The sequence below is a fragment of the Vulpes lagopus genome, chromosome 1 (genome assembly GCF_018345385.1).
Source record: "Vulpes lagopus strain Blue_001 chromosome 1, ASM1834538v1, whole genome shotgun sequence".
Classification (NCBI taxonomy): domain Eukaryota; kingdom Metazoa; phylum Chordata; class Mammalia; order Carnivora; family Canidae; genus Vulpes; species Vulpes lagopus.
The window spans coordinates 24,225,884-24,245,020 of NC_054824.1; the positions used below are offsets into that span (position 1 = coordinate 24,225,884).

Here is a 19,137-nt window from a genome sequence, read left to right on the forward strand (position 1 = left end):
TATTGAGGATATTTATATGAATTTTTTCTATGTATAATAATAATCATGGTAGAGAAAACAGTCTCACAAGGAGGTGTTTACAGGAATGGAAGAACAGATTTTAAAGTAACTTTAGCAAGCTCAAGATATTTACTTCTTAATTTTTATCTAAAGTGAATCAGCAGGGCAGCCCCAGTGGCGCAGCAATTTAGCGCCGCCTGCGGACCAGGGAGTGATCCTGGAGACCCAGAATCGAGTCCCAAGTCAGGCTCTCTGCATGGTGCCTGCTTCTCCCTCTGCCTGTGTGTGTCTGCGCCTCTCTCTGTGTGTCTCTATGAATAAATAAATAAAAATCTTTAAAAAAAAATAATAAATAAATAAATAAAATAAAAATTTTTTTAATAAATAAAAAATAACTCTTCAGCAGAAGTTGCATTTTCAAAATTTATCTTCAATCTACAGTAGCCAACTTGAATAATTTATTGTATATGGTTAAATTTAAATTATCTTTCAATGAAAAAAATGGACTTCCAGATTCATGAATCTCCTCTATATGGATTTTCTTTTGATGGAAAATTAAATTCAAAATGCTTGATAAAATTCAAGAGATATCCGGTGATCATTTGTTATATATGTAGAAAGTCACATGTGGATATTCTTCATTGACAGTGGTTATAATTATGGAATATGTCATAACAATCAATTGAAACTCTGCTCTTCTAAGCTTTTATTTCTCTTTTGATCTTATTTGCCATTGAAAAGCACATTGCTTTTCTTCTTTGCACAAGAGTACTAAGATGATTAAAATACAAAAGATATCACAGAAATTCACATTTTTAGGGCAGCCCAGGTGGCTCAGCAGTTTAGTGCTGCCTTCAGCCCAGGGTGTGATCTTGGAGACCCGGGATAGAGTCCTGCATCGGGCTCCCTGGATGAAGCCTGCTTCTCCCTCTGCCTGTATCTCTGCCTCTCTCTCTCTCTCTCTCTGTCTCTCTCTCTCTCTGTCTCTCTCTCTGTCTCTCATGAATAAATAAATAAAATCTTTTTTTTTTTAAAAGAAATTCACATTTTTAAAGAGTTGCCACCAAACTAGCTTCTTACCTTGAGGAACACTAAGAGTTCCTACTTTTGACAGAACTTTTCCCTCAAAAGTCATCATACTTCTGTACACTATAACTATTGTTCATGATCAGCTTCTACTTATCACATAATAAAGACAATAATCTCAAATTTAACAGATTAGCCTTTATGTAAATTCATAACTTTTCATGTATCACTAAGCCTACTGTTTAATTCTGCTGACATTTTTAAAAAGATTTATTTATTTATTGGAGAGAAAGCAAGAAAGAGAGAGAGAGAAAGAGAAAGAGAGTACAGGAGCATGAGTAGGGGGAGGGAGGGGCAGAAGGAGAGGGAGAAGCAGACTTCCCACTGAGCAGGGAACCCAATCCGAGGCTCAGTCCCAGGACCCCAAGATCATGACCAGAGCCAAAGGCAGACGCTTAACTGACTGAGCCACCCAGACACCCCTCTGCTGACATATTTTCATAGCCAAGACATTTGTGATGCAGGAAGTAGCAGGCTTATTTACTTTCTGACACTAGCTTCTTCATGCTCATAATTACTCTAGAATGTTTTATCATTCTAGCTTCAGCATTAGAACAGCCTCATACACAAAATTTTAAGTCCAAACCACATTTGCTGATAATACTCAAAAGCCTGGATGTTACAGCAATGTCTAATTGCTATAATAAGTTCTAAACATTTACCCTATACTTGTCACAAACCAACACCAGACCACACTGAAAAACACTACTCGGTAAGACAAATGACCTGATTTTTTTCAATATCAACAAAAAACTGCAGAAAATAAAAAAGAGATGGAGGAGAAACTCAGAGATTAAGAAAGACTTAAAAGACTTAGTGAATTGTTATATACAGCCTCTTTTGGATTCCCATGAAAAGAAACTTAAAATTTTATGTGACAGAAAAATGTAATTATTGAATATTTTATGATATCAAGGAGTGATTAATTTTTGAATGTGTGATAAAGATGCTGCAGTTATTTACTTTAGAAGAGTGGTTTTAGATATACAAAATGAAGTAATTACAGATGAAATAATATGATTCATCCAAAGTAACCCAGTTTTGGAGGAGAGGAGTATAGATGAAATAAGATTGGCCATACTCTGAAAACTATGAAATCGAGGTGATTTGTATAGGTCCATTGTGCTTTTCTTTCTATTTTCATATGTATTAAATGTTTTCTAATTAAACTTTTTTTTAGGTGGTCAAAAAAAGCCCAGTGACCAAAAGCTACTATGAAAAATCAAGTTTTTTATTCTTGATCCATAGACATTTAAAAAAAAATAGTAGGACATATGTACAAATAATCCAGGTAACGGATAATGGTTAGCACAGTCAGGGGTAGATTCACAGAAGATACATAGCTCTGAGACACCCTTGGTTCTTAGCATTAAGCTTGTTTGTGGGTCACTCTTAATCTTTTAAAACTTCGGTCTCTTACAGTGTTTTCTGGGTAGCACAAACAGTCTAGATTTTGTTAAAATTGTTTTATTCCTTTGTATTACAAACATGGATATCTAGAATATGCTTAAATTTTTTAAAACTCTTTCGTGGGCACCTGGGTGATTCAGTCGATTGAGGGACTGATGATTTTGGCTCAGGTCGTGATCTCAGGGTGGTGAGACTGAGCTCTGTGTGGGGCTCCATGTTCAGTGGGGAGTCTGCCGGAGTTTCTCTCCCTCTCCCTCTGCCTCTTCCCCACTCTCTCTCTCTAAAATAAATAAAAGCTTTAAAAAAAATACAACTCTTCAGTCTTCACTGCCTCCCTTCAGTTGTCAGGCATAACTGAATGGAGGTAAACCACACTCCCTCAGCTTAGACAGCTTAGAGAGGATGTTTCTGAAGATGCTTGAATCATGGGCAAGTCAAACCTGACGGGAATGGTGATTTTCAAAAACCTTATAGGTTAGCAACACAAACTAAATGCGTGCGTTTCTCCAGATTCATATATTGAAGTCCTAATCCCCACGGTGATATTAGGAAGCAGGGCCTTTGGAAAGTACTTAGGTTTGGATGAGATTGTGAGGGTGGTACTCTCATGATGGGATTAGTACCTTTATAAGAAGAGGAAGAGACTAGAGTCCCCCCACCCTCTGCCATGTGAGGACACAGCAAGAAGGTGGCTGTCTACAAGCCAGGAAGAGAGTTCTCACCAAAACCCAAAAATCACTGCCACTTCATCTTAGACTTCAGAATTTTTAAGAAGTAAATGTTTATTGTTTAGTTGTTGTCACAGAAGCCCAAACTAAGATAGTCAGCTTCATGATTACTTTAGAAGTTGTTTTAAATTTAATCACACAAGTAATGCATGTCTAAACTCTCATTGTAGAATAAAATTAAAATATGACAAAGCAAAATTCCCCTTGATCATTACCTCCCTCCTCTCCATCCCATTCCCTTCCTTTAGGAAAACATATTCCCAGTTTGGTGTCATCCCTTCCAGATTATTTCTGTGAGTGCACCACACACATGGAAGCACAAATATATATACTCTTTCAACAGTATATAGTAGTGTGTTTGTATATTTTAGCATAATTGCCACATGTATTATTTGCAATGTGCTTTTTTTCAAAAACTGCTATTATAATATTCTATGGAAAATATAGTTTATTAGGCAATTCCCTTATTGATAATCACTTAGGTTGTTTCCAATTCTTTTGTCACAAATAACACTGCAATAAGTAAATGTCTCTTTGTGTCCATCATATTCATTTTCATATAGGTAAATGAAAGGAAAAGAGGGCAAGTGTCTTGCCCACGTTTGTAGCATGGCCTAGAGCAGAAAAGAGAAGATCTACCAGCCTACTGACATGCTTCCCAAGGATCTCCCAACATAATATAAGAGCATTCATTCTGCTTAATCAGTTCCGTGCTGTAATATATTTTTAAAATATGTATTTTTAAAATGTATAAACATATAATACAATGTATATATTACACAAATATATATTATATATAACACATATATACAAACAATTCAAGTTAGCCTGACAGAGAAGCTTTTGGATATAACTCCTACTGGATCAGCTACATTCCTTAAAAAATTCCCAGACATGTCTTTTTCTGCTCACCAGGGCCACAGAGAGGACAGTCAGAGCAACATTCCACCAAAGCACATTCCACACTCTGAGGCTGAGAAAGTGCTGTTTCAAGAGGAAGCAGCACATGCTTTCCTCCTAGCAGCACCTTCATTTCTGGGGACGTAACTTTCATGCTGCCTTACAGAGAAAAGGCAACCGGGACAACAGAAAAGGGCAAAAGAAACCCCATGTGGGCACCAGTTGGACCCCACCATAATAATGGTGGGAATGATAAGAGGGCAAACATTTTCTGAGCTTCTTACCCTAAGCTGTATATCATGGTAAGGTCGTCACTTAATCCTCTTGGTGGCACAAGGGGTTGGGTCTAGGATTGCACATTTCACATTTCAGAGAGGAGGAAATAAACTGGAGAGAGGTGTGAGGCCACTTCATCAGGACTGCACTGCTAATAAGTGGTTCGGTCAGGATGTGAACCCAGGTTGTCAAAGACCAGGGCAAATACTTGGAGCCTAGTATCAAGAAGGCATCAACTTTCCATGTTAGAAAAAAAAAAAAAAAACCTTTCCATGTTAGGCCAAGAATAGGCCATATTCTAAGGTATTCTTTCAGAATAAATGCATTTTTGACTTAAATTTGGGCAAAGCCCTATATTACTGGTCACTGTTATCAGGAGTTCTCTGCAGAGGACCCTGTTGAACAGAGAAGTGTTCCATGTACTTTATGGGCTGGCACAGGGTAGGAATTCCACCAAACAACCATGTGCACATCACGTTCCATATTCCACAAACTCCTATCTGTGCATTGGTCTTTTCCCACATAGAGTTTGTGTGTGTGTGTTAAACTCTTGTTTGGTTTAGACTTATTATCTCAGCTGTCACAATACAGTGGCTGAGGCAACATGGAAATAGTCTGTAGTAGTAGTTCTTAAAACCCAGTATTTTCCCCCCAGAATGTCTGATTCATAGAAATTATATTGCAGGGGTGCCTGGGTGGCTCAGTCGATTAGGTGTCTGATTCTTGGTTTCGGCTAAGGTCATGGGATTGAGCCCCAAGTCAGCTTCTATGGTCAGCAGGGAATCAGCTTGAGATCTCTCCTTCTCCCTCTGCCCCTCCATCCCCTAAAATAAAATAAATACATCTTTAAAAGAAAATTATACTGCAGGCATTTGGGGCTTATTACAAAAACAGTTGATGAAAGCCAAAGATTTACATTAGAGGGGCACACTTCTCCCATCTCCTAAATGAAGATACCTTTCGACATTATGGAGGAATTCAAATATTATTACTTACATTAAATAAAGTTAATCATAAGAAAGCTTTAAATATACATTTGGTTTTAATGAACTTGATTAAGGCAGCGACTGGGGAATCTTACTTTTGTTTAAGACTTTTAGTGCCTCCTCCTCTTTTCCCTAAGAAGCCATCTGCTCTACTTAGCTGAACTGGGAGTCCAAGAAGAGTCCTATTAGTGGTTTACCATTTTTTTGCAAAAGCTTCCATTTCCACCTGCCATGGGAGCTGCACCATCTCGCATAGCCAGATAAGAGAGGGGCAGAAATGGGGAACCTTTCTCTGGCACCAGCTCCCTACGTCTGTAGTGTTTTAGGTGAGTCTGAATGGACTAGCTGCTTCCCTCCTATAAGTCCACATACTTTGTCACATTACCAATTCCTTTTTTTTTTTTTTTTGCCCCAAATCAACCACTTTGAAATTATCTTGTTCATTAATTTATTTACTTATATATTGTCTCTTGTCACCTGCATGCCATGGGAACTCCAAGGGAACAGGAGCCCTTTCCATGGTCACAGTTTATCTCAAAGCCTGCAGCAATCCCTGGGCACAGCAGCACTTACAAATATGTGCTGAATGAATCAGTTGGATATGAGATGGCTCGTCAATAATGTAAAAGTAGGATCTAAAGATTGTTCTAAATACTTGCCTGTTTTACCAAATAGTATTTTATAAACTCACTGGTTAGGAGAAGGAATAGACCAGAAACCTTCACTTTTCCCCACCCCTCACTCTGGAGGAGGGAGTACAAACTTTTTTCTTTTTAAACCTATGCTCTCTTTCAAGTTCAGAAAATAACTTTCCCATAAAACACATTTTCAACTTAGTTTTGGCAAAGTCAACAACCACAGAGTAATTATAGGCTTTACACCTAACAGAATCATAAGTTAATTGAAAAGTTTTGGTATTGCCACATCTTACCTCTCCTTTGGCTATCAGCAAGAATCCGTTAGGAAAACAACTGGTATCAACTCAGTAGAGACAAATGCTTCAAGTAAGCCATAAAATTGTCTAATTGTCTTTGAACATTAAACTCTTTTACAGCACAGCCACATTTGACTGCATTATTAATATTGTGACTTGGCATAGAAGAAAAAAGACTTGTTCCATCATTTGGGGAATTCATTCTTCTAGGGTATTGGTTTGTAATTTAATACAATGAAGCAGACATTTAGCTACAATATCCCCAACTCTAGGAGTGCAGATGTATTTTCAAGTCTTCCAGGGAAGACACTTAGCCTCAAAACATACAAGTATATACTGGATTTCAGAAAACCAAATCTTGGGACACCTCAGTGGCTCAGCAGTTGAGCATCTGCCTTCGGCTCAGGGCATGATCCCTGGAGTCTGAGATCAAGTCCCACTTGGGGCTCCCTGCATGGAGCCTGCTTCTCCCTCTGCCTGTGTCTCTGCATCTCTCTGTGTCTCTCATGAATAAATAAATAAAATCTTTAAAAAAAAGAAAGAAAACCAAATCTTACTATTTATTAGCACTAGGTACTATCTGACATCCCACTCCCACTCTGCCTTCCCCAGGTCACTGAGATGTCAACTCAGAGGATATAGCTTACACACACACACACACCCAGCTAGGTTGATCTAAATGGAAGACAGAGAAGGCTACTTTTTGAAGAGCACAGTGACTAGGAAGAGAAACATTTCTCCACACATTCTTACTCATGGTGGCTGGAGGCAAGGGGGTTCTTATACAAACTAGGGTAACTTCAACAAGGGGAGAGACCAGCATTCTGTTCCTCAACTGGACATCTGCTTGGCTAGCAGACTTGCTAACTTGCCCCTGTTTACTGAGACAGAGAAAAATAGAACTGGAGATGGTCCAGAAAGACCACAGTGTGAAGAGTGGACCAACCTTCCCACAAATTCCAGATTCTAGGTCCCTGAGACACATGGAAGTGGACCCTGCAGAGTGAATACCAGAGCCAGAGAATGAATGCTACAGGGCTACTCATCTCATTAGGTTGCTATAAGTTCTCATATGTGTATATAGCATAGTGGCTAACACTTAGTAAGAGCTGTAAGTGCTAGTGGTTGCATCTATTCTTTTATTTGAAGGCCAGATTCTATATGAATAATCCTTATCCTCTGTGGACCTCAATCTGTAAAAGTGAAGATAATATAGTTTACCTCACACGGTTGTATCTATGTAAGAGCCTTGTACCTTGTAAGCATTTAATGCAGTATAAACTTTCAAATCATTCATTCACTCACTCATTAGATGATCTGTGAACAGCTAGTAAACTTCCAGGCATATAGCAGCAAAACAGATATGCTTCCTGCCCTCATGGAGCTTAAAGTCTAGTGAGGAAGACTGGCACAAAACAAGTGACCCTCAGTATGATATTAAAGGGAAGTGCAGGGGATCCCTGGGTGGCTCAGTGGTTTAGCGCCTGCCTTCAGCCCAGGGCATGATTCTGGAGTCCTGGGATCGAGTTCCACGTCGGGATCCCTGCATGGAGCCTGCTTCTCCCTCTGCCTGCGTCTCTGCCTCTCTCTCTCCCTCTGTCTTTCATGAACAAAGAAATAAAAATTAAAAAAATAAAATAAAAGGAAGTTCAGGGTGCTTTAGCAATATGTATCTAAGGGAATGAACCTAGCCCAGGAGAATCAGGGAAGTTCCCTTCAAGGAAGTGGAATTTCAGCTGACACATGATGGGTAAATAAAAATGGACCAGATGAAAAAACATTCTGGGTGGGATAAGTAGCATGTGCAAAAACCCAGAGTCCAGTATTAGCATAGCACATTAGAAAAGCTGGAACCTGTCCAGTGTGGACAGGTGACAAAAAGCAAACAGGGAGTGAGATAGTTAATTTCATATGTCAACTTGGTTGGGCAACAGGTGCACAGATATTTATCAATATAGTCAGACATTATTCTGGATGTTTCTGTAAGGTTGTTTTTGGATTAATGTTTTCATCTGTAGACTTTGAATAGAGCAGATTGCCCTTCATAATGTGGGTGGGCCTCATCTAATCAGCTAAAGGCCTGAATAGAACAACAATAAAAAACCCACTAGTCTCCCCCAAGCAAGAGAGAATTCTCTAGCTGACTGCCTTTTACTTCATCTGCAACACTGGCTCCTTCTGGTTCTCCAGCAGGTTGCCTTCAGACTCAACTAAAACATCAGCTCTCCTGGGTCTCTAGCCTGCTGGCCCACCCTGCTGTTTTTGGACTTGCCAGCCTCCACAATCATATGAGCTTATTCCATATAATAAATCTCTATATAGGGCGGCCCCAGTGGCTTAGCAGTTTGGCACCACCTTTGACCCAGGGCATGATCCTGGAGACCCAGGATCAAGTCCCATGTCTGGCTCCCTGCGTGGAGCCTGCTTCTCCCTCTGCCTGTGTCTCTGTGTCTCAAATAAATAAATAAATAAATAAATAAATAAATAAATAAATCTCTGTATATATACATGTATCATTGATCTGTGTCTCTGAAGAACCCTGACTAATATAGGGAATAAGGAGAGATAAGGTGGTGGTGTAGGTGGGGGCCACCCAAGGTCTAGCAGTCCCAGTGGGTAAGTCATGGGATATGAGGGCGAGGAGATATATGGAGCAATGCTGAGCCCTGGGAGGGCATTTTAGAGGAAGTATCATGACTAGATCTGCGATTTTTAAATGGTCTGCCAAGGTATAGCATGACAAGCAGTGGGATGAAGCAATAAGGGAGCTGGTTTATCATGGGCTGTTCCTGCTGCAGCATGAGCGGATGTCAGAGGCTTGGATTGGGGTAGAGATGGGGAAAATCTGACATGGAAGGATCTATGAAATATTGAGAAGTTTTGATCCACATGATTGGATATTAATGTCTTTTCTCTTAGAAAAGGGAGATAAAACATTCTGTAATTCTCCTTCAAGGAAAGTGCTTGTTAGTATAATGGATTCATTGGTTCTTCCTATTTATTATTTATTTATTTATTTATTTATTTATTTATTTATTTATTTCAGAGAAAGAGAGATAGCAAGAGAGAGCAGAAGTGGGGCAGAGAGGGAGAAGCAGGCTCCCAACGCGGGGCTCAATCCCAGGACCCTGGGATCATGACCTGAGCCGAAGGCAGCCACTTAACCAACTGAGCTACCCAGGTACCCCATTTTTCCAATTTAAACATATTTATTTGCTCATACCTTCCAGTCTATTGATTATTCTATCTCCTTTCTTCAGTCTAACAGTGATATAACTGTAAAAACAGGAGCTAAGAGAAAAAATAGATCAGAATTTTGGCTGAATTCCCAGACAGGAATGCATACATGGTCACAGGCACACACCGCCAGCTCTCATTCCCACAGACACAGTTTTCTGGGGCTCACAGCAACAATAATTGACCCTTCACTTGCAACTCTTATAGCAAATTGAGGATAATATGGCCTCCCATGGATTCCCATGATTGCATTTGTATGTGTGTGTGGTACAAACAAAACCATCTTTTTAAACTCTTGACATTCATATGCAAAAGTTTATTTTTATTTATTTATTTTAATGATAGTCACACAGAGAGAGAGAGAGGCAGAGACACAAGCAGAGGGAGAAGCAGGCTCCATGCACCGGGAGCCCGACGTGGGATTCGATCCCGGGTCTCCAGGATCGCGCCCTGGGCCAAAGGCAGGTGCTACACCGCTGCGCCACCCAGGGATCCCTCATATGCAAAAGTTTCATAAATAAATAGATTTGCTTCTCAAAGCAACCTCTTGATTTTGAACTGCTCTGCCGCTATGTAGCATGAAGACTGGAGGGTCAGGGCAGTGGGGAAGCTGGGAGATATCTCCAGCCCCCATAAAGTAAAACGTTCAGAATCAAGTTATGCAGGGGATTCCTGGGTGGCTCAGCGGTTTAGCGCTGCCTTTGGCCCAGGGCCTGATCCTGGAGTCCTGGGATCGAGTCTCGCATCAGGCTCCTTGCATGGAGCCTGCTTCTCCCTCTGCCCGTGTCTCTGTCTCTCTGTCTCTCTCTGTGTGTGTCTCTCATGAATAAATAATAAAATGAAATCTTAAAAAAAAAGAATCAAGTTATACATTTATCTTGGGAACACTTTCAAAGCAAGCTCTTCTGGCCAGATGTTCCATATCCTTGATTTATTCCCACAGGGGTCCTTCCTGCTGGCTCTACGTGGCTCCAAGTCGGAGCACTGTGAGTGGTAGCCTGATGTCCAGCCCGAAGTGAAGACCACTGGTGGTCTGTGTCTCTGAAAGTAAACTAGGCTACTTAACTCCCTGCTGCCACTGAGAAAGTGTTATTACTCAACGTCACAACAGAATCAGGCCAAACAAAAAGGGATTCCAAATAGCCCGTTGGCTCCCCTTCCCATGTGATAAGTTAGTTTAGGAGCCCTCATTCCATGCCCACTTTAGAAGATGGAAAAAGGGCCATGAATTTCCCTGCAGAATCTGAACCACTGAGAAATGGACAGGTTCCACTAGTCTCCTCTCTCTCCAGCTGAGGCCAGAGCTGCAATCTGAGGAGCCACATTTCAGAGCCTGCAAACAGAACTGACTACTGGGACTTCACACTCTTGGGGGTTCACAGATGGAAGGGTGTTGGGGCAAGCTGAAAGGAGGGCTTGGCACTCCCATCTCTTGGGGTCATGGATGCTTAACTATCTTTGGCTCTCTGGATGGCAGCACCAGACCACTCGAGACCATCTGAAATCTATGGTAACCAGAGGGCATGCTTGCACTCACACTCACACATTCACACACAATTAGTACCTCAGAAGCAAACCAACAGCTCATGGCAGCAAGAAGTTGCTGCAAGAAATATTCCAAGGGCAGCCCAGGTGGTTCAGCAGTTAAAGGCCGCCTTCAGCCCAGGGTCTGATCCTGGAGACCAGGGATCGAGTCCCACATAAGGTTCCCTGCATGGAGACTGCTTCTCCCTCTGCCTTTCTCTCTCTCTCTCTCTCTCTCTCTCTCTCTCTAACTCTATCTCTATCTCTATCTCTATCTCTATCTCTCCCTCTATATGTATGTCTCTCATGAATGGATGAATAAAATCTTAAAAAAATAATAAAATAAAAAAGAAATATTCCAAGCACACAAGTGATAGGATGGAAATGCTGGTTTCCCAGGGATAAGACAGGAGGAAGTATAGCTGCCGCCAGTTGAGAGTCCTCAAGGCTAGGGTCCAAGTCTCTAGGAATAGAGACCTGGGCACAGGCACTCATTTTTAATTGTCTTTTCTTTTCTTAAGTAGGTACCACACCCAGGATGGAGCCCAATGTGGGGCCTGAACTCATGACCCTGAGATCAAGACCTGAGCCGAGATCAAGAGTTGGTTGCTTAACCAAGTGAGCCATCCAGGTGCCTTCATTTTTAAGTTTCTTAAATCAGAGCAGAAAGAGCTCCTGGGGGCAAAAGTTGAGCTGAGGGCATTTTCCTTTCTTGATGAAGTTTATAATTTTGCTCTTGTTATTTGGGCTCCTCTAAAATAGGACAAAAAACATATGAACTGACATTATGCACCTCTGTCAATTGCATATGAGCTAATGTCATTATAGAAACATGTTTTGCAAAAAAAAAGAAAAGAAAAGAAACATGTTTTGCAGGATGCCGGTTGGCTCAGTGGTCGAGTGTGTCTGCCTTCGGTTCAGGGCATGATCCCGGGGGTCTTGGGATGGAGTCCTACACCAGGCTCCCCACAGAGAGCCTGCTTCTCCCTCTGCCTATGTCTCTGCCTCTCTCTGTGTGTCTCTCGTGCATAAATAAAATCTTTTAAAATTTTTAAAAATTTAAAAAAGATGGAGAACTCCAGACGCAGAAGGGACCTAAAGCTCCTCCCTAGGCATGATAAGAATGAGTCACCAAGATGATAAACATAAAAAGAACTGTCCCCTTGTGGCATAAAGCAGTATCTGAGCTCTTATTCAAAAGGCAATGCTTGGTTTTGTCACTTTTTATGACATACCTAAATATGCATAGTCCCCTAGAAGGACCTGAGGGTCTTCCAACCATAAGCTGGTCCAGTAGCAGAAAAAGCCTTCTTGAAATATCTTCTCTTTAGATCTTTCGCATGACACTCTTCAAAGACAAATTCCCTCTTTCTATTTACCAAAAGCCAGCCTCTCTCTCGACTCTCCCACAAAGATAGCTGCTCAATGCAAAGAAGCAAACAGCCTCTCAGAGAGAAAAGGGAAGATGCACATCTTGTCCAACGGAGAACTGACAGCCTGATGGTGCCACAGCTCCTTAAAGACCCTCTTCTGGGGTGGACAAGGCAGTATTTTTATAGATTTTTATTTTTATTTTTTATTTATTCATTTATGAAAGACAGAGAGAGAGAGAGAGAGAGAGAGAGGCAGGCAGAGAGACAGGCAGAGGGAGAAGCAGGCTCCATGCCAGAAGTCTGATATGGGACTCGATCTTGGGTCTCCAGGATCAGGCCCTGGGCCAAAGGCAGGTGCTAAACCGCTGAGTCACTACGGGATCCCCCAAGCCAGTATTTTTAGCACACATTAACACCGTTAATGAAGAGAGACTAAAACAACAGGCTGAAGAGGCTGCTCCAGCTCTTAGGGGGAAACTTCCTATCTCTATCTAACCTAGGCAGGTGAAGGGCACAGAGGGTCATCCCTGCAGCACTGTGTAGGAATGCTTGTGACCTGGAGCAATCCCGAGTCCCTGTACTTCTGACTCCCTGACAATCTGAAAGCTGAATCTCAGGAGGGTTAGGACAGGACTTCGCGCCACTAGAATTATCCCTCCCTCCCCTTATGCAGTGCCAATTGCAGCCAGATACAAAAGACCAGCAAGTGTGCACATCTAAATAGGTGGAGCTCATGGCCATGAGACTCTCCCTCCTAATCTCTTCTGGGAGAAAAGGGGAAAAAAATTCTATGAGAAACTTCTCTACAATCAAGAGATGTTATTCCCTAAATCTTCTGTGGCTGCCCTAGAAAAATGTCCCAGACAACTGGTGTATACTGCTGACTCAGGAAGCTGGAATCCCTTCCGCGGGTTTTGCAAAGCATCAGTAAGCAGCGTCAAAATGAGAGAGACAAACCACACAGGGCTGACAATTTCCGATTTAGAAGAGTATCAGTTTGCTTTACAGCCTGTCAAGAAGGGTTATCACACTATTTTAAGACCCACACCCCCAATATTATTTCATTTTTTTAAACTGAAATGATATTGACATATAACACTATATCATTTTCAGTATTTCACTTCTTAGTTTCCCCTTCAGCAGGTTTTAAGAGAGCATGCCTGCTTCAGCTCACTCTGCAGGGAGCTACTTGGCAATTCACCCTCATAATACCTTGACTATTTAGAGATGCAACTGAGCTCTGTAAGTAAGCATCAGTAAGCATCGCCACAGCCCCAACAATGGCCTCAAGGAACCCCTAAGGGTGGTTGCCTGCCTTTCAGCAGAGCTCTGGAACTGGAGCTTCTACAAGCTTCTCCCAGGGACCCTTCTCCTATGGTTTAGATGCCAAATACTGTGTAGACACTCCTAAAGGTCAGAAAAAAATTTTAAAGATTTTATTTATTTATTCATGAGACACAGAGAGAGAGAGAGAGAGAGAGAGAGAGAGAGAGATGCAGAGACATAGACAGAGGGAGAATCAGGCTCCATGCAGGGACCCGATGCAGGATTCGATTCCAGGACCCCAGAATCACTTCCTGAGCCAAAGACAGATGCTAAACTACTGAGCCACCCAGGTGTTCCTGCAGATCAGAAATTAATAAGATCAGGACCATGAATAGCAGGCTCTGAAAATAGGCCCCAGGTTTATCTATAAACACTGATAGGGGATCCTTTCTGGGAACATGCACAAACTGATACCAAGGCATTTCATTTGCCAACACAAGCCAAAGAACTTACACTGGAGACTAGAAAGGATATTATTAAAAATATAGGTTCTTAAACAAGGTATATATAATATACAAATTTTGTTTTTAAAAATAAATATGTATTATAAATGCATAAAAGACTGGAAGGGTTTATATCAAATAAACAATGCTTCTCCCTCAGAGATGGAGTTGAGTGACTTATTTTCTTTTTTGTGCTCACATATTTTCTGAAGATTTTCTGTAGGAAAAATATTATGAAAAAAAAGACCATTATTTTTACAAAGGAAAATAGGTATCTTATCTGTTCAATTCTCTCCAGCCCCAGTGCAGCCACCTTAATGCGGCCTCCCATCATCTCTGCTCTGAACTAAAACTTCACCTCTAGCTTCTTACAACTAGACTTGTTTCACTTTCTCTGGTTTCTTCTCTTTGAGGCAAGAATGCTGTTTTAAAAACATAAATCTGATGATGTCATTTCCATTCTTAAAACCTTCCCCAGCATACTGGGCGCCCTGAGGATAAAATTCATAATCCTTAACATGGCTTGGAGCCTACTGGCCCCTTCACTCCAGCCTCACCTCCTGGGGCTTGCTGTGCTTGTTCTGGCGTGTTGACATGCTGCTTCCCCCATCTGGAACTCTCCCTCTTTCTCTTGGTTTAATTCTTATTCACCTCTGAAGGCTGAGTCTAGATATTGCTTCCAGAAAGACTTTCCCTGACACACCAGTCCAGATAAACCTTCAGTATCTTGAAGGTTTCTTTCATGATTCTAATTAGACTTATAATTACTTGTTTAATGCCTGTCTCCTGGGACAGACCATGAGCACTCCGAGGGCAAGGACCACAAGGGCCCCACCTTGGCACAAAGTAGGTGTTCAATAAATACTGAATCTGAATGCTTTATTTCTTTAAAAATGAAGTTCTGAAAACCAGGGCAACATTAAATAAAATCTCTGTACTTCTCAGCATGTTATCTCCTGTGATATTTTAAGAATTACATCTTAAAAGAAGAGCATGTAGGAGGACAAACATTTATTGTGCCAAGCTTTCCTGTACCCACATACCTACTGTTCTCGAAGACAAAACAAACAGCACCTACTATCATAACTAAAGCTAATATAATTGCTGCCTTTTAAAAGCATGCACCATTCTTGTTCACATGAAACAAGAAGGGCTGGACTCACCTCTGCTACTCTGAAGCCTAGATTTCAAAGTTCCAGGGGATACTTCTAAGCTCATCTGGCCATCTGGATACCAGGTCTGTGCCTGGCTCAACATAAGCCATTAATAATCCAGGCATATGGAATAATCCAAGAAAGCTGTGAACTGTTGATAGAAGACCATTTTGATAGGACCCTGAGTCCCTATCTTTCTCATCCTTTGCGAGTTAGCTGTGGTTATTGCTGTGATATTTTTTGCGTCTTTGCTATTTGTTGTGCCGCTGACAGATTTGCAGCCAAATATATGCAACATACTTCTGTTCCTGCATCTGTGCAGGTAATTGCCTGATGGGTCTGTGGTCCATGCAACAGATGAGACAGGTATAAGCTGCAGGACTCTCAGGAAAATGAGAAGTACCAAATTTCCTCTTACTCCCATAGCTTGAATTTATTTTCCAACCTCTTTCCAAAATTCTTATTGGAAGAGTCAACTGCCTAAACACAAAGTATCATGTGATCCAAAGAATCACTTGTTTGGTTAGAAATGCGTTCTACTATTTTTTTTTTCAACTTATAGCCTTTGAAAGGAGACAATTATGAACTATCCTTATGTCCTGCTGCATAACATAGGAAACATTTTAGCCCACCATGTATTTATTTTTTACTTGAAAACATTTATCAAAAATGTAAAATATGCTAGACAGGGCACTAAGTACTATCACCATCTGTAGGCCCAAGACTCTCAAATTCGTATCTTAATTCCCAATCTCTCCTCCAAACTCCTGATCCACATATCTAGCTACTTGTCATTTCCACCGGGATGTCTCAAGAGACAAATCTACAAATCTAAGACCAAACTTAGCTTTCTCCAACCTAGTCTCCTTCGGTGTTCCTATTGCCACTCTGCAAGTCTAAAAATTTGGCATCAATCTTGAAATCTCTTTTTCTATTCCCTCTATCAAATTCTTCAATTCATCATCACTGCATCCTGCCGATTTCACTTCCAAATCTCTCTCACATCCATTTCTACTACCAAAAGTTAATTTTCTTACAGTTCTGGAGGCTACAAGTTCAAGATCAAGGTTTAGGCTGATTCAGTTGCTAATGAGAGTTCTCCTGCTAGCTTGTAGATGACTGCCTTCTTGTTATGTTATCATAGCAAGACCAAGTCACATGGCCTTTCACTGATGCATGGGCATTGGGTGGAGACAGATGAGGTGTGGAGGGGAACCAGGTCTCTGATGTCTCTTCTTATAAGGACACTAATCCTATCAGATTAAAGGACTCACCCTTATGACCTCATTTAACGGTAATTATGTCCTTTTTTTTTTTTTTTTTTGGGGGGGGGAAGAGGCAATTTTATTTTTTAATTTCATGCTTGAAATTCACAAATGCACATGAAGTACTATGTAAACTTTAGGATTATTTGACTTGAACAATATCACCTCAATCTAAGTTTAACTGGGGAAATACAATTTGGCCATTCTGCTTTAAAATGTCAAAAAGCCACCAAATTAGAATAGGGCACTTACAATTAGAATTTTTAAATTGAGTCTCCCGTACAGATTTGTAAGTTAATGTTGGATTAACTTATAACACGTTATCAAGATATTATGCAAGAAATTACATCTTTTGCATTAATGGTCCCCTGGGTTGCACTTGGACTAGTAACAAAATATATACTGACATCATACACTAAACTATATTCATATTATAGATTACAAAAATTATTGAAAGCCAGAATGAATCTTTAAGGTTGGAGGGACCTTTAATAGTTTAATCTTTGGGTTTAAGAAAGAAAAATTAGTCCCATACTGCATCTCACATCTCTTAAAAATAGGAAGTGTTTTAGCAGCTTAAAACCTTTAGTTATATAAAACTTATTACACTAGGATTTACTTTGAAATATAGTTTACAACCAGATCAATTATACATACACTGGCACTTTAGCACAAGGGCAAACTTTTAAAAACAAATTATTTTGGACCTTTAAAATCAGGCCATAGTATAAAAACAGAGTCCATGGTCTTACATTCAGCAAATTCATACTAAAATATTCTATTTTTGTAGGATAAAGCCAACAAAACTTTACATATGCTACAAGTTTATTACATATATTTACATGGCTCTTTCCTAAGGTACTTAAAACTTTCACATTATACAGCTCCCCACTTCAAGTAAGCTTTGCAGGGAATGATTTGAGACCAGATCACTGTCAGAATAGCTTATGCAGTGCTGTAATACAAAAATGTATTTTGAAAGCTACTCAGTGACCACCAAATACTGTTTCTGTAAGAAATGGTTTTGGTGCATTAGTTGGCAGACACCCACTGCATGAAACAAACGGCCATTGGGATATATGGTCTCATCTAAATTAGATAGCCCCTAGTGCCCTTTACCACATTTCACCAGCATAGTTTTACAAAAATGCAACTATTCTCTAAGAAAAACTCATATTTTCTTTTTGGCAGTGCATCGGGTTGTTGTCATATTCCTGGTTTGGGTGTTTCTAGGACTTTAAACTGTTAAATATTCAACTACTCCAATCCCTGTAGGTCTTAGATCTTAACTGGATGCTTATAATCAGATTCACTAGCTTCCAACAAGTAAATCTACTGATCCATGAATGATAATCTTAAATTAGTATTTGTGCCCAGCAGACCATAGGAAAAGTTGATTACCATTCCCCAAATCTAAATTTGACAGGTTTCATTTAAGAGTTACTCAATCGAGAACACAATATCAAGTACAATTATCAATAATTTAGTTATTTCAAGTTGCACTGATACTACCATTACATCACAGTGCACACTACACGTAAAACAGTTAAGATGAAATCTAATAATGTTTTCTACATTAGCAATTTTACAGATTAATTCCCTAGTGAATTTGGTCTGAAACAACTGACAACTACCCTTAAATAGAACTAAATTTAAACATTAGTATTTTATCTTATTTTATACCTGTACTTTAAGTAAGGTTTTAAGTTGAAATGTCATTATTTCCTTATCAGAAGGATTAAAGGAAACTGGAACCCAGTGGCTTGGTGGTTTAGGAAGAACACTTGGTGATGGTGGCTCACTAAACTTGGCTCCAGCGTAGTTCTGATTAGTTTGAGACTTAAAAAGTAAAGTGGGACTCGATAAGCTAGAGTTCCAGTTTTGATTATTTGGAAAATTTTTGTTCTTCCCCCCGTTTTGCATGGCCTGCCGTGCAGCTGCTGAGGAGGTGTAAGTGTGTCCTCTTTCTTTTTTCTTGTGAACAATCTTCATTTGGGAATTCTGATCCTTGGTCTTCTGTCTGTTAAGCTGTTGCTGGTTCTTACTAACATTTCTCGACTGAGGGGCTGGAATGTTATACCTCTCTCCACCACCCATCTTCAGCTTCTTTGTCACCTTTCGGTCTGCTTTTCGGATCGCAGGATTTCCACCACCTGTCCCCTTCCTTGCTGCCAAGCCCAGGATAAGAGATGTTGCTTTCTGCCGGATCCTTTCCTTTGTCTCAATACAGAAGTTTTCATGGGCCGATCCGCCGAGTTCAGCCTAGGAGCTGAGGCCAACATCGGAGTCTCCTCAGCACACAAGCTTGAGAGAAGTCCTAGCTCGGCGTCCGGACTCGACCTCCTCCTTCCGCCTCTACCGACCGGTAATTATGTCCTTATTTCAAATATAGCCAAACTACACTAGGGATTAGGGTTTCAACATATGAAGTTTGGGACACACATATATTTAAGCCATAACACCTTTAAGAAAAAGAAGAGACAGGGATGACTGGC

The 19,137-nt window shown here is 40.5% G+C and overlaps 2 protein-coding genes across 6 annotated transcripts in view; both read right to left on the reverse strand.

Moving 5' to 3' along the window:
• Positions 1-19,137, reverse strand: part of ANKRD6 (ankyrin repeat domain 6) — a 198,535-nt gene that overhangs the window by 101,792 nt on the left and 77,606 nt on the right. The gene's annotated exons all lie outside the window — the stretch shown is intronic.
• LOC121499215 (proline-rich nuclear receptor coactivator 2) lies at positions 16,703-18,976 on the reverse strand. Its single transcript, XM_041769748.1, has one exon. The coding sequence runs from the start codon at positions 18,737-18,739 to the stop codon at positions 18,320-18,322; it is 420 nt and encodes a 139-aa protein (XP_041625682.1). The 5' UTR covers positions 18,740-18,976; the 3' UTR covers positions 16,703-18,319.